Source organism: Stegastes partitus, unplaced genomic scaffold (assembly GCF_000690725.1).
Source record: "Stegastes partitus isolate 25-593 unplaced genomic scaffold, Stegastes_partitus-1.0.2 Scaffold71, whole genome shotgun sequence".
Lineage (NCBI taxonomy): Eukaryota > Metazoa > Chordata > Actinopteri > Pomacentridae > Stegastes > Stegastes partitus.
The window spans coordinates 970647-987144 of record NW_007577802.1 but is presented as its reverse complement, the minus strand read 5'-3'; the positions used below and the strand labels follow the sequence as shown (position 1 = coordinate 987144).

Here is a 16498-nt window from a genome sequence, read left to right as displayed (position 1 = left end):
TTAGATGTTTGAGTGAAATGTTGCCATAATTAACATATATTCTTGAGCTGAGTGCAAAAATCAGTTTTGTTACGTCACAAAGGCCTTCAACCATCAGTTCGTCTTTCAGTCGACGTGAACGTTGTGCTGGCTGTAATAAAACTCCTTCCCTCCTGAGTTATCGTGGGAACGGGACAGACGTGAGACCATGGCGATCTCGACCTTTGACCTCCAGAAATGTAATCAGTGCACCGTTGAGTCAACGTGAACGTGTTGAAGAAATTCCCTCCTGGCGTTCGAGGGATATCGCATTCACGAGAATGAAACGGATAGATGGACGGATAGACAACCGGAAAACATATTGCCTCTGGCTGTGACTGCTACAGGCACAGAGTCATAATAAAAACATGGCATCTACCAGGAAAAATCAATAGTGTCGATCAACAATGTGTATGAAATGAGACACCTGTCCAAAAAAAAAAAATCCCTATTTAGAAAAATAAAAAGGTCTAGCTGCTAACAAGGCACCTCATGTTACACTGGGATGTATGCACACTACTTAAAGCTTCTTTCCTTCCTTTCTTCTCTCAAAAGAGCCGAGTTTTTAAAATAGAACATTCAAAAGCTTTTACTCTAGAGGCCTAAAAATGTTCATTGCCTCTGTTTTTAATATTCACAAATAGCCATCAAACTGAAGAGTAGACATTCGCTTGGTTTCAAAAACACCACAAGTCCCTCACTTTTAATAACACCCCGCAATTAAATGCTTGAAATGAAGAAGTGCTTACCTGGTAACCGGATATGCCAGGATCTCCTTGTTGGCCCATTCTTCCCGGAGCACCCTGGGGAAATATATATATATTTAGCCCATATATACTCGAGCTAATTAAGTCCTCCAGTCCTTCTGTGGAGAACTCACCACCGGCCCGATGGTTCCCCTCGCTCCCTTCTGCCCGACGAATCCCGGCTCTCCCCGATCGCCGATTGGCCCCGTCTCACCCAGATGACCTTGGTGACCTTTGGTCCCCTGGAGAAAAGCCCGTCAATGAGCAGGCATGCACTGAGCGCACAAACACTTCTGCGGCTAGTTTGACAATTCAAACATTCGATGCCGAAGACTCTATTTGACAAGCGTCCTCCGACATCGCGCTTATGGAGGTTGCTGACCTCGCTGTTTGTTTACTACTGCAGCGGAGAACTATTTAACTCCCAGCACAAGAGAGCAAATTGACAGACATCCAAGAATGAAAGGTGTATTTAGCTCCGAGCGAGTGAACTGACAAACCTTTTCTCCCGGCTTTCCTCTTTCCCCAATTTTGCCAGGTTTACCCTCCTGACCCTGGTAAAAAGAAAAATCGAACAGGGTTGTAAGTGGACGAAAAGAGCTGTCTCTTTTTTTTTTTCTTGGCACTGAATGAAATTTGGAGCTACTCCCGAGACACTCACCCTCACCCCCACCAGTCCGGGAACCCCAGGTAGTCCTTCCTTTCCTTTCAGGCCAATTTCACCCCTGTCTCCTTTAGCGCCCTCTGGACCAGCATCCCCCTTCTCACCCTGGGAAAAGTAGTCCAATAAAGAAAGGTGAGCTACGTTAAGCTGCACTTTATTATTTTGATTAAGAGCACAAGCAATCACAGTGAGGAGCGAGGAGTCTGACCTGTTGTAGCTTGAATGTTTAAATTAAATATACAGACTGGAACGATCATTATTTATATCAAACAAAAACCTTTTACGAGTCAGATATGAATATAAGACTACTTTTATCAAATTAAATATACCATTGAAAGGTCTGCCTTTGCTATTATGAATTATGAATTGACCAACACATAGCATTTGGGGTTATATCCACCAACCTGAGCAGTTTTATTTCAAGGATTCTTGCAGGTTATGCATTAAAATGTATCACACTCACAAAGATGCCCAGACAGGAAAGATGCGAGCCGTACACCTGGCTCTACATAAATATTCTCAGATAGCTGCAGTTTCCACAGTGACACGGTCAGAAAGACACAATAGGATGACTAATTTATTAGTTAGAAACAGCAGGCCGTGAATTGAAGATGAAAAAAAACAAAAAACCCAAACAAGAATGTCATTGTGACATGACATTTTCAAGCTGTATTTTCTCCCAGAGCATAAAAGAGTTTGAGATGTTATCAGAAACAATCACAAGGACTTCAGTTTTGTTGCACTTTTACTGAAACTAGCTGTCTCGCTCATCACAGCAGGGAGTTTTCCAAGAAAGCCAGCCTTAAAGTAATCTTTAAAAAAAAAAAAGAAAGGAAGAAAAAAGCAGGCCCGTCTTAAGACGTATCACCAAAACAACTGCGCGAGTTAAGCAAATAGAATGCAAGAGTGACGCGAGAAATGAGCCATGAGGAACAACACAGGAAGAGAGGAACATTAAGGCTGCACTTAAATCTAAGACAGACAGAGGACTCGTCAGCACACATGAAAATATCATTTGAGATGCTATACGGTGGTAGAAGGCCACATTTAGTGATGATAGATGTCTCCACAGAGTTCTGTTAAAATTATACGTTTTCTCAATTTCTTTGTTCGGCTCAATCTGTTTGTTTTTACAAGATCACCACAATGCCATTATTACACCCATCAGGCCCACCATTATGCATATCATCTGGCTAAAATATACAGAAACCTGCCACAAAACACTAAGTGTAAGAAAAACACGCACATGAACGATGTTTTTACTGGTTTCACACTTTTCACCAGCTTAATCCGACAAAGTCCTTGTTTCTTATCACTCGATAAGGAATCATGAATCAGTCGGCTGTCTAAACAATTACAAATTACCTGAATGCAGATATGAGCTTCTTCAAGAGCAGTCAACAGTGTAGATACGTAAAAACCAATTGGAAACACTTCACAACACATGGAAATAAGAATTAGATGTTCAATTTAAAGGTCCCATATTGTGCTCATTTTAGCAAATTCCTGAAAGTCTTACACATCAACATGATGTGTCCTCCAAGTTTTCAGTTCAAGATACAGCAATGACTACACTGACTGTATAATCCCTGGTTTTAGTCCAGTTTTAATTGGGCTGTCTGTAGCTTCAAATGCAGCTCGGCTTCTGCTAGCAATGCCCCCTTCAGGAAGAAAACTCTCTCTGCATCTATGATTGACAGTGCGGAGCAAAACAGCTGCCAGAGACGGGAATGAGAATGACTTTCCATCACTTCTAGCTTTCGCACTGAGCAGTGATTTGACATGTAAATATCATCAAATTCACAACACAGATGTTTTGTTTGTTTTTTTTTTTTTCGCTTGAAAATGGCTCTGAAGTGACTGCTGGTTAACGTGTCATCTTAATTGGCTGCATGTCAGTCACTATTTCATACTTGTTCTGTTGTCTGACAACGGAAACAGCAAAATATGCAAATGAGAACAGCTTTATTGGGAATTTGGCTGTATAGAAATAGACTATACGTGAGCAAACAGATGCACATGAATTGCACTGAAGCACAACATTAAAACACAGTAACCTATCCTTATTTATTGGTTTTTAATAAGTGTTTGAGTTTCCCCCATCTCTGAATGTCCCTCAGTGTTTCCACAGAGCTCTGACCTGTGGGCATACGACTGAAGCTAATGGTAACGTCAGCCACATTAACCACACAACGTGCTAACAGTAAGGATGTTCCTTTTGTTGTCACACTCAGATCAAAAATAATAAAAAGAAAATCCACTGGATCCTCAGTTCTTCAGATGCTGGGAGTGCATAAGGACTCTTGTGTTCACTTTTGCAGCCAGCAAACAGAATAAAAAGTCTAAGTTAGCAAGAATTAACTCTAGGAAGTAAACAGCCTGCTTATTCTGAATGGCTCACATGGAAGCAGCAGGCAATAAGGGGCAGGATTGGGCTAATTTTTTAGCTTGACGGCTATTGGTTCTACATAGAAACTGAATTAAACTTGTAAAGCTGGGAGGCCATGTAGCCAGAGGGCACTGGAGGAACGGTCTTCACATACTGACAGCTTTTATCTGACACCTCCTGGTCTTTAGGATGTAGAAAGCAAAATAGAAATGGATTTTTACCATATGGGACCTTTAAAGAACGGAGCAAGAACTCCAAAGAAAATACACCGTGACAGCTTGAGCTCATTTAGTTCTTAAAGAATTTAAGGTCATAAGCACGGTTCATTTCACCAATTCACCAGATTGTAAATTATTCAAATGTAGATGATAAATGTGATGGCAGGGTCCAGTTGGGTGCCAAGTTGCTGTAATTACTCACGTCTTATGCCGATTTGTTGAATTTCAAGCTCATATTTAACTAATTAACACGGCACAGATTTTTTATTCCTTTAACAGTTAACGGCAAAAGCTGAAAATCCCTCACAAGTTTTCCACCCAGGAGCTGCACCGCGTCCAGGAACCTCTCCAAGTAGTTTACTCTCTCGAATAAAAGCAAACGTCCTGTACAGCATGAAGCCGAACAGCCTCTCAGGTCGACTCTGTTCTAATCCCCAGTGTTCTCCGCGCCGCACTTTGCCACCTCCTCGAAGCCAAAAGCTGTTTGTGGGTCTGTCAGCCATACTTCCAGCAGTTTGGCTCTGGTGAATGGGCAGGCTTTTTCTGCTTCCTTTCTTCTACTCCCTGTCACAATATTTGCCAGACAGTAGAGCTCTTAAAAATAGCCCTGCTATCTGTTTTCACTAAGCATCCACACAATGCAGCTCCAACTGTACAAAGGCCAATATCCCACAAACAATACTTGACTCGCTCTAATTACAATAAGCTGCTACAGTAAACACGGAAGTTCATCGGGTTCGCAGACAAACAGCCCCGAGAGAGAATTAACCAGAGCTGAAATTAGTGACAATTTTTTGACAAGTGGCCAGAATCTTATTAAACATTTTTTCCATTGACTGAACCAAAAAAATAAAATCTTAAATTTGAGGTCACAGTGTGTCTTTTTTTATTTTCATACTTGCCTTGGCTCCATCAGGTCCGCTCGCCCCAGCCTCCCCATCAATGCCTGGCTCCCCCTGATAGACGAATCATAAAAATATCACGGTTGGTTGCGTTTGGTTCAGCGTTACAAGGACAGTAATCACAGCAAGCAAAAACAGATGCGATGCGAGCCAAACATTGGCAGAGCTGTGTTTGAGCGCATGTTGAAAACCAATTTACCACTTGGTTTACTTTGTGTTGCAAAGGCTGAGTTCACTTTTGAACATTTTGCGAGGGTTTTCCAGAATAAATCCAGTTCACTTTGCGTCATTAAGACCTCACGGAGAGACCTGGGATACTCACTCTCTGGCCGATCAGACCCTGCTCGCCGACGCTGCCGGGCGGACCAACGGCACCCTGTAACGTGAAAGAACACGACTGAAGGTGTGTTGCATGTCTTTGTATACAACCTTTGATTCCACTAAAACACATTTACCTTTAATACCTACTATGGACGGTCACATGACCTTCATCATGAGTGTAAAAAATTGGATCACTGAGTTCAGAAAAAAGCATCATATTTTGTATTCAAAGCAACAATTTACCTTCATGGCACCTTTTCTCACTTTTTTTTTTGGCCACAGTTTCAGTCAAATGTAAAACTGAAGTAGGTGTTTTCTAATTAGCTCTTTTCTTTCTAGTACAACTCACTTCTCTGCTTGTGTCTATGACACCTTAATACAGCTTTGGTCACATGACTGGTATATATAAAGCTTGAATAATGGCATTTCTAGGGACTGACTGACTCTCAGTTGGGCCGATTATCAGATTCAATATTCAGATTTTTATTTTTTTTCTCAGTTATCTGTATCACTATTTTTCGAAGCCAATTTCCAGTTAAATTTAAAAAATGTGCTACTTTGGCTCTGATGCAGCTCTGATTGGTTATTCGAGTATTACCCAATCAACACTAACCAACAACTGTTGGCAAGTTCTCTGTAATTAAACATACGTTCTAGGAAATCCTTGGATTTGCTGGGTTTTCATGCAGATTTTTGTCGGGTCAAAACTAGCTTTAAATTTATCAATTTAACCTCCAAAATCAATAATGCAATAAGGTCTTAGCCTTAATGTGTATGTTAGTTAGGTTAAGTTCTGTAATGTATATCAGGGTAGGTTCTTATTTAATAAACATTATGACATTAGTTAAGTTGTTCTCTGTAAGTTTCCCACATGATACTCAAGTATTGTCGTATTTAAGACAATTTTTGTAGGATTTTAATTCTGAATATGTAAATTATTCAGGTAAAATCACACCATTTGTAACCCAAATTCTAATCTTTTTTTCTTTTTTTTTTGTACTTGGGAGCACTTGTTAATGTGACTTGTGTTAGATTTTGTGTTGGTTCCAAATATTGATGTCCTTAAAAAACACAGAACTACTCGAAAAAACGCATCGGTCAACCCTAAAAATTGTACTAGTAATTTAATGTCTACCTAACCATCTTGTCAGATGGCTCCAACTCCTGTAACTCCATTTTTCCACCTGGCAGGACTTGTTGCATCTGTAACACTGTCAGGTAGAGCTAACAAGCAGGAAAGCTAAAGATCGATAGATTCTGTGAGCGTCCCAGAGTTCGAGTAGATACCGAGGTCATTATTGTGCACATATGTGGCGAACAGCAAACACATTAACTGAGCGTGCAAAAGCATTTCATCTGGATCCCACAATTGCAACCCAGAAAATTCAAGGTGTAATCTCAACAACATATCATCCCTCTACCTTCTCTCCAGCTTCACCAGGCATCCCTCTGTCTCCAGTCTTTCCCGGCAGCCCCTGTCAGAGACAGCGGCAGCCTTTATTATTCTGTGCTACTGTAACAGTCAGTGGGAGCTCTTGCCCTGGCTGTGTGATCAACTCACCGCCGCTCCCATCTCCCCCAGTGGCCCAATCGTTCCTGGTGGCCCCGCTGGTCCCTGCAGCAACAAAGCAGAGGCATCAATAAAAAAAGGTTAAGAGCGCTTTTCTAATCTCGGACAAACACCTCTGAAAGCGACAGTAAAGGAGAAAAATGTGAAGAGAAATAGGAACTGGGCAGAATGTGTGGATTTGTGAAGATAAGTTAATCTGGAGGGCTAAGAGTCTTCAAAACACTGAGCCAAAGCTTCTGAAAGTGATGAAAACTGGCTTGCTGTTATAGAGACACATTCAGGCTACAATAAAGCTGCCTCTACAGGAAGGAGATGGCGTAAATCAAATTGTCTCCGACTCACTACTTCTCTGCTCGTGTCTGAGAGACTTGAGCAGAATTGGAGAGGCAGGATTAGGTTGTCCAGGGCTTTTCAATCAGGACATGGGTTTCCAGGAAGAACTGAGTAAAAGGAGTCAGGATGGAAAGTCAATCTGTGTATGCAACGATGAGAAGAAAGGTGCACAGCAGGTGCTGGAGAGCCACGGGTCAGTGTAGATAATGAGACACTGGACGTGTTTCCACAGAATTCTCCACCAAATCTGAAGCAAACTTTTGAAATGTAAAAAATACAAAAAGAAAATGTGAATTAGGCTGGTTTCTATTAACTGCTCTGGAGAGAGTAGAAGAAGCCCCAAACAAAACTATGGCTGCGTTCCCAATGGCGTAGTTTTTCTTTTTACTTTAAATATGTACTGCAGCTACCTTTACAAAGTACACACTGTTTGCAGTTTGCACACAACTGGGACAAATTACTTCATCATAATGTTGAGCCAAAAACTTGCAGTTTGTAGTGCAAAATAAGCTGTCACCAGAAAAGCATACTGCAAAATTAGACTGGATGTAGAAGGACATGTTGGTGTTTTTGACATGCTGCATTTGATATACTATGTATTGAGACATACAAAATCTTTTTTTGGCATTCTATATAGTACAGAAACATAGATACTGGAACGCAGCACATTGGTTTGTCAATTACCAAAAATGAGGAAGAAGAAGAAACAAAATTTTGTATTCAGGAACTTTTTTAACTGCGAAAATTCTAATGATTCTGTTCACGTCAGCTCGAGTTTAATACATTTCACGTTGTTCGGAGGCGAAAACAACAAAAGAAGCAGAAACATCTGATGTAAGTTAAATAGGAAAACATCAGAGGTCATTTATAATCCATCTTCCACTATTAACTCTACCAACCTCAATTAATTAAGAAAAAGAAAAACAAAAAAGTGAAATTGAGAAAAAAAATTTTTCTCCCCCAGATATTGCATTTCCATTAACTTTCTTTCATGCAACATTTCAAAATATGCATAACAATATGTCGTGCAAACCCTGCTACGATGGTTTGAGCCTTAATTCTTCTTGAGAAATTCTCCACCTTTCAAAATTTCGTATTCATGACCCGAGAGAACACGTGATGCAGAAGCTAATTCTCAGGTTGGGAACTAAAATACTTAAACCTGCAGTGGTGAGAAATCTGGAAAAATTTTTTCAACAATCTCCCATCATGGGCAGGAAAACGGAGCCAAGAAGAGGTGCTGAAATCTACCTTCCTCTCAGGCCACTTAAACTACAAAATGTCAAACTTTTGCCCAATTACAACAAAAAAACCCCACTGCCTACCCCAGCTTTAACGTTCATGTAGGTAAATAATGAACTCACTGGCTCTCCAGCGAATCCTTTGGCTCCTGGCGGTCCTGAGGGCCCCTGAACACCCTAAAAAAATAACACGGCCATTTGTAACACACACTACTGGTATTCATACAAACGTAGAAATGCTACAACCCCCCCACAAGAGAAACAGTACACCACACAAGCCGGACTTATCCACGACCGTTCCCCAAAGTGTGTCCACCCCAAAATCAAAACTGACCTAAAAGAGAACTCTGTTAGCCCCAATCACTTACTGGAAATCCCTGAGGCCCAGCTTCACCCGGCTCACCGAGCTTCCCCTGCAGCAAAAATGAAACAAACATGGAGAAAAAGCTCTAAGATGTGAACGGTCAGTTAGATCTGTGTAGCGCTGCTTCCTCGTGTCAAATTTAAAGCAGTTAAGCAGGTATAGTAAATGTAGGACTAGAGATCTGTTCACTTTCTTGTGTCCTTATTTAGGTTTTTACAAAATAATCCAGTCAAGTTTCATGTTATAAAATGACTGACTTTTTAAAAATAGGGTTGTGAATGAATCTGACAGACTGTGAAAAATGACATCCACAAGTTGTTACTATGCAATTTTTAGATCGCTTTTTTTGTCCAGAAACACTCGACATCCCAAAGATACTAAATGTGAAATGGTTGCATTGATTGCATAACAAGTGCTTCTACCTTTGAGAGTTTGAACTAATTTTGCTGATAATACCAATTTCACTTAAGTGAGATTAATGTAGGGTGAATACTTTTAATCCTCAACCCCCCCAAGGAAGCATGTCATTATTTCTTTTAAATCACCAAAACTATACCATTTATCATGGAAACAAAACAGATACAATTGTGAGATGTCTGACTATCAGCTACTTTGAGCTGCTCATCTGTAGTGTCCTGTACTATTGGGGAAATATCCAAATCTAACTCTAAAATCGAGATATTTTTAATCCAAATCAGTTTATTCTACATGTCTCTCTCTTTTTTTTTAGATCAGCAAACATAAACTATTTACACTAAATAGATTCTGTTTAAAGTAAAAGGAAAACAGTGCTCCTCTACACAAATGAGAAGCCAGTAGTGACTCAGCTTTAACTAATAGTCATGTGACCTTTCAGCTGAAGTGCAGGCAGTGTTCACACAGATCAGACAGGAGACAAGTATGGGAACAAATTAAAAATGTGAATACTAAAATATAGAACACAATTGGTAAAAATGTTTCTGATTTCATTTTTTGGTATTTTGTATAATGAATATTTATAAAAAATTGTCTCTCTTTTTTTAAAATTTTATTTTATTTTTAAATTGTTGGCATTTTAACTGTGTCATACTGCAGAGACGACCTTCTGAGTCTCCTTCTAGCCATGGTTGTTTCCATAGAGGTGCAAAAACACCCAGAAAACAAGTTTTGAATTCAATGGATTAATGGACAATGCTTGATTATTTTACGACCAAAGTCATGCAATAATGATCAACTGCTATATTTTTTTTTTGTATCACCGATTAAATATCTGTACAAGTCCATTGGATGGACACTAAGGATGCACCAAACTGTAATCTGACAAGCAATAAGTATTTCTGTAAGACGACATCAAAAAAAGGGCAAAATCACAATTGGGTTAGTGTCAAATACGTAGCTGTACAAGATGGAGAAATGAATTAATGATCACATAATATATGTAGAATAAAGCTCTGCAACCTTGAAAACTTTCCAAATGTGGAAATGTAACACAGGTTGGTGTGTTTGCTAAAAATAAACCCCCCAAAAATGAGAAAAGCACAAAAAAAACAAAAACAAAAAACAACAGTTTCCTCACCATCTCCCCAGGGAGGCCCAATTTTCCTGGTGGACCATCAGGGCCCTGAGAAGAGAAAACATCAGTTAGCTGAGCTTCCTGAAATCCCTGCAGACTCACAGTGTTTCTGACTGCCAACCAGCTACCAGCACCATCAATATTTCAGGACTCTTTGATTTAGGATTCTGTTGTTAAATTTGCAGTTAACAAGCGTGTCCTCTAAAGGTTCTTTAGATGTTAAAAATAGTTAATAATTAAAGTCTGCGGAACAAAGTAGCTTGTAAAATAAATAAATAAATAAATAAAACTCATGATGTGTTGCCGAAATTTCAGGCCATTTTGTTTATCTTTGGTTTCTATGGGACACATTTGATGTGTGCAATTAGGAAAGTTAAGGCCAAACATTGCTCTGAGGCAGCTGTAAAACATTATTATCAACAATTAGCCACAAACTTGAACCAAACACGAAGCTGTGAATGTGTTCCATTAACCAGTGTCACCTTTAACTTTTACGTCCATGTGCTCACCTTTACTCCCACCGACCCTTTCTCCCCCACCGGGCCATCCGGACCCCTCGGACCCTGCAAAAAAGAAATAAAAGTTGTCGTTGATGAATAGCTTTGGAAAGCTTGGCCTTTAGCAAAGCTGAGGTGCATGTTGTTCTGCATATTAAGTCAATGATTTGGGGTACTTAATCTCCATTTTTGTCATCGTTATTTAGTGGGGCCTGGGAGGCAGCGCTCTCGCTTTTATTGTGTGCTATGGTTTAGGCCGCACTGGAGACACATCATCAAAGATTGTGGGCTATTTAGCAAATACTTGGCATCTGTGAATTAGCTCCACAGCGCGCCCAATCCACACTGTGTAGGCTTTGTCCCTGTTTTTTTTTTTTTTTTTTTCCACGATCACACACAGTGGTTCTGCCGGCACACTGGGGTTATTGTAAAGAAGATTTGGGAAAAGGTCACAAATCCTGTAGCTGATTCATCCTTTCCTTTGATAATTGAACCGAATGCTTCACTGTCAGAGATGGAATAACTGTGCCTTTTTGCTGGTTGTTCATGGGAACATCTTGCGGAAAAGTGAAGCAGCTCCTACCTCCACAAAGCCTTCACATTTCCATTATTCCTTGGTAATAACAGACAAACTCATTCAAAACAGTGCTCATGATTGTAGCTGTGTATAACTGATGGCAGTTATACCAGCGTTTTGAAATATGGCTGAACATGAATCCAGTTTAATAGGCTTTTTTGACCATCCAAATAATAAAAAAAAAAAAGTATTTGGAATCATTAAATAAATAAATCTGACTTTACTGAGTCATTTGCACAAGCTGTCCATTTCTCAATAACTTGGGTTGTTATGTGGAGACATCAAAAATTAAATTGAGATTGAGAAATCCACTTAAAAAGTCATCCCAGTTTATTTAATGGCCTACTTTGTCCAATACTGAGTAATATTTGCACAGCAGAGAGGACGGTTCTACTCGTTTTCCTCAATAAAGTCACACTTTCTTGAGTTCTTTTCAAGTTAAAGCCAAAAAAATTCTAAAAGGAAATGGTTATAGGGCCCTGTGATAGACTGGTGACCTGTCCAGGGTGTCCTCTGCCTTCACCCTAAGTCAGCTGGGATAGACTCCAGCCCCCCACGACCCTAGTGAGGATTAAGTGGTGTATAGATAATAGATGGATGGATGGATGGATGGATGGATGGATGGTTATAGGTGGAACTGCATGAGAAATTCTGCATTTTCATCAGATGTTGTGTTTTTGTTTTTTTCCAAGGTTGTCTATAGGAATGATTAAGATTGAATGTTTTACACTGTAGACATTTACCTTCCACCATTCCCTCTGTAATCAGGTTTTCAGACCCTTTCAGCTCGAAAAGGCTCGTCAGCTTGAAGCTCACCCACTTTCGCTTTCTTTCTTCAAAAGTGCACCAATATTCAGGGATTTTTATCAAATAGCTCAGTGGAGACACCTGAGAGAAAATGACGGTAATGACTTGCTTGTAAATAACGGAAACGCTTAAATTGACAAGAGCCGGGTTGGGTGAGACCACATGAGGTTCAGCTTTTAAAGAAAATGGAATGACACAGCGATATGGTGATGATGTGTGACTGACACGCTCTCCAAGTAACATCTCACAACTTAACAAGACATGATTACAAATAAAAAGTAAACAAGGAGTGTGGGTTTTTTCTCCTCGGGATGCCATTAGTGCCTCAACTGTCAGAAACTGCAGTTCTTAAAATGTCCACTTGAGGCTGGATCCAAAAGCGAGTTAATCCCCACTGACTCCCATGTTAAAACTTCACAGCAGTCAGCAGCATGTTTACAGCCTGGTGCAGAAACTGTTTTGGTCTCTATAGCTAATTACCCTGTTAATGACAACTGTCTGGGAATGCATTTTTATATCATCTACCGATTTGAACTGTAGAAAGGCTTAAAGTTATGCATAATTAAGGCCGTAGCTGCTTTGAGTGACCGGTGGAAGCTGTCACAGGACTGTCCACGACCCAGAGATGTTTGCATGGCAGGCCTCAGCACCACTCACACGTCACCTCTTTGCTCATTTTTCACATTAGCTGCGAGTTAGGAGGAGTCAGTTAGCGCCGAGATGGCAACGACCAAAACTGCCACACCGAGCTTTGTGGATGGTACTTGTTGCTTGATGCTGTAGCAATCGACAGTACTGGACAATAACAACAATATGTAGAATGGATGACCATGGATGGTGCAACAACTCTGATACAACACCAAGAGTCACGTACGAAGATCCCCGACAAGTTAAAAACCCAGAATGTAAAGCCAGTATTTCATTTGGAATGAAAGCAGAAACACCTCAAACGTATCTAAGAAACAGACGTCTGGATCTGCACAATGAATTCAAGGTGAGCGAATGTCTGCTGCTTCGATTTTATACTAACAGGATGTCATTGAAGTGTTCATTTCTTGAAATTAATATTATTTTAACTTTCACAAAGGGCTAACACGATCTTGTTCAGGCTAATCGTGATGACTCAAAACCACAGACTGTATAAAAGATGGACGTAGCTTCCGTGACGTCACCCGTTGGTTTCTGCACTGAGAAAATGAAGCCAGGGTTTTGCTACTTCCTGTTTGACATCTTGGATTTTTGGAGCCAGTGACGCAAAAATCGTCGGAGGGGGGCGGAGCCATAGGAGCAGCGATTGGTCAGACGGATTGAGAGGCGGGCCCTCTCTGCCCGCCCACATTTACCGCCTTCTGCTGGCTTCATCTGTATGGTCGCTGCCGACTGTCAATCAAGCCATCCACGCCCCTTGCCCCGCAAAATGTTGACGATTTTTTAAAAATTCAGTATTGATTTATTTTCAGATTGGCCACCTGATCTCTGGACTTGACCATGAAAACTAATTTTAAAAAAATCCTGAGCTGGAGGAATGCAGTATTTCATGATCTGTGATCACTTCTTTTCCAATTCCTTTCTATGGGAGCCAGGGCTTTTTGGAGCCAGGACTAGTGGACGTAGTGATATTGCAGGTTTTTGACACTTCTGGGTTGGCTTCATTTTTCAGGGCCGGTTGCTACGTCCATCTTTTATACAGTCTATGCTCAAAACGTGAGCTGGGTGCTGGTCATGATAGTAGTGGGCTACTATTATTCATTACTGTTTACTCTGTCAAAATATTGTATTTCACATGTTATTATGTTTCTGATAGAATTTAGTATGGAGAATAGTGGAAATTCACTAGTGTTGGTAGATGCGGCTAGGATTATGACATCCCTTTTTCCTTTGCGCGGTCTGTGAGCAGCTTTATTCTTTTGGACGACGAGTGCATCCCTAACAATAGAGCCATTTTCTTCTCTTTTTAACGTAATGGTACCATTTTCTACACAAAATCCTGGACGAGGGAAAAGGTTATTACTGTTTTTCTCCATCCGAGTTGATTAGGAATTAAGTAGACCGGTGTTTAATAGCACTCGTCTTAATTCTATTTGCCAAAGTCTTGATTTTTAGCAATTGCAGCTTTTAAATATTACACTTGTGAGAGTGTGTGGTACGAGGGAAGCCTTGTAAAACCAATACAGAGAATGAAACACCTTAATTATCCCACCTACTCATGTTATATCAATTATTCATTCAGTCCAATGATCCGGCTCTACGACCAAAGGCTATTATCCCAAAGTAGAAAACTCAATTATGGAAAAGCCAGTGAACACCGGAGTTATACTGAGTATCCGTGTCAGACATGGCGATGCAAATATGTTTTCATGTACTGAAACTCGAGGGTGTTTTACTGGATGCAGCAAGATGTTGGGACAAGCTGCTGCAACTTGTTGCATCTGCATGTACAGTACGTTATGTTTCACATTATGTTTTATGGCGGGTTAATAACAGATCCTTGGCCTTGTGGTTTTGCCTGAAGCTTTTAAAGAGATGGACAGTTGGATTTGATCAAATAAACATTTATGGTCTGTTCAGTGACGATGACCAGCTTATGTCAGCAACTGGAATGATACTGAGTTCTTCTTCTGTTTCTTTCGAATGAAGTGTTGCTGCCAGGAATGTAAAACACATGATTTCCTGTCGTGCTTAACACCCACCAGCAAATACAGAAGAAGACGTTAAACAGTCTGCAGGCAGCTGTGTGAATCTGTAGCAAGAGGCGTGGGTTAGATTTTCAACAGGCCACTGTGGCCGATGTTTACGAGGTGGAATGTCTTTAGTCTGGCAGGTTATTTGAAAGGTACTGGACAGATTAACATTTTCTGGGGGCCCTGAATATCTGCACTAAATGTCAATGTAATTCATTTGACATGCTAATTGCTAATTGCATGAACAGGGTTATTTGTCAACAGGTAGTAGTCACACGTCACCTAATGGTAATCTTTAACACAGGTTTCAGTTCCTTACCCTCCTGCCTTTGGGTCCTCTGATGCCGATAGATCCCCGTGAACCAGGAGGCCCCTGCATGTGTGTGAAAAAATAATCTTTGAGTTTGATTTTACCGATCTATAGAAGCTAAGATGCAAAGGATAAAAAAAGAGCTACACAGCTAACACAGATGACAATACTGACTTTTTCCATCAACCTATTTTACCAGAACTCTGCACTTCAGTTGTTTAGTACAATGTCAACTACCAAAGGCTGCTTTTTTAGTACCTTTATAGAGGTTAGACAAGTGCAAGACAGCATCAGTGTAATTGAGTGCGCTCAGGAGTCCAACAAACTTCTGACTTTTGGTGGGTGACAGCTGTAAAACACTCTTTTACAGCCTGGTATTAACCCTCTGAACCCCAAGCAGTGCTTTTTTTTTTTCTTTTTACTTCTGAGACACTTTTACTCGCTGTGGGCTCGTTTTTCAGTGCAATATAAAGTCCTGCAACTCAATGGAAACAGCACAACCATGACTAAAAGTAGAGAGAACTCAAAAAAATGTGCAGTATAATTTAGTTATAATGCCATAAATCATAAAAAAAGGGGGAAAAAAAGTTGAGAAGTAAAAGCTAAATTGCTTAGATTATACATTTTACAAAAAAAAGAAAAAACTGTAATCGACATTTACAACATTTGTCCAAGTACCCACGTGTCAGAGATGTTTTACTACATTCATTTTCGATTTCTTTCCGAACACAGCCTGCAGTTCAACCGAAAAGCACCCAAATGTTTTGTCGGTCATGGCTTCACTATTTCAACATTTATAGAGCCTGGTTTGTAGCTGTTCATTATTAAATGAGACAAAGTGATTTTGATGAAATATCATGATTGTAAGTTTAGACGTGACTGCTCTGTTTTCCAAATGAACGGTTTGCACAGATGAGTGGTTCAAGGACCATTGGAAAGTTGGCAACCTGACAAATCTTTTGGTTCTTACAGTTTGTGGCTCTTTCAAATGGTGTCACTTTCGCTATTTCTTTAAAGATAACATGCCTTTTGGGGTTCAAAGGGTTATAAAGTTTGGTTATGTAGTCTACATGACAGGCCAGTATACTCTCTGCTTTACCCTGAGTGCACACAAAGCTACAATAATGGTGAACTTACTGGGATCCCTTGCGGTCCAGGTAGCCCCATCTCTCCAGGTATTCCTGTGTGACCCTGAAGGATTCAACAGAAATTATATGATTCATCGACCAAACCATAAATTAGCGCTCAGATTTCTGCCAAAACTGGATGCCTGGATGTATTATCTGCCTATTGCATGGTTCCTGCATA

General features: G+C 40.3%; 1 protein-coding gene across 1 annotated transcript in view; it reads right to left on the bottom strand.

The window, feature by feature from the left end:
- Nucleotides 1-16498, bottom strand: part of col27a1b (collagen, type XXVII, alpha 1b) — an 80327-nt gene that overhangs the window by 14918 nt on the left and 48911 nt on the right. The window contains exons 27-40 of the mRNA XM_008276432.1: nucleotides 16328-16381; nucleotides 15200-15253; nucleotides 10828-10881; nucleotides 10322-10366; nucleotides 8771-8815; nucleotides 8526-8579; nucleotides 6820-6873; nucleotides 6680-6733; nucleotides 5260-5313; nucleotides 4938-4991; nucleotides 1426-1533; nucleotides 1265-1318; nucleotides 899-1006; nucleotides 768-821 (exon numbers count right to left, since the gene is read on the bottom strand). Coding sequence (XP_008274654.1) covers nucleotides 768-821; nucleotides 899-1006; nucleotides 1265-1318; nucleotides 1426-1533; nucleotides 4938-4991; nucleotides 5260-5313; nucleotides 6680-6733; nucleotides 6820-6873; nucleotides 8526-8579; nucleotides 8771-8815; nucleotides 10322-10366; nucleotides 10828-10881; nucleotides 15200-15253; nucleotides 16328-16381 — 846 coding nt within the window. The remainder of the gene's footprint in view (nucleotides 1-767; nucleotides 822-898; nucleotides 1007-1264; nucleotides 1319-1425; nucleotides 1534-4937; nucleotides 4992-5259; nucleotides 5314-6679; nucleotides 6734-6819; nucleotides 6874-8525; nucleotides 8580-8770; nucleotides 8816-10321; nucleotides 10367-10827; nucleotides 10882-15199; nucleotides 15254-16327; nucleotides 16382-16498) is intronic.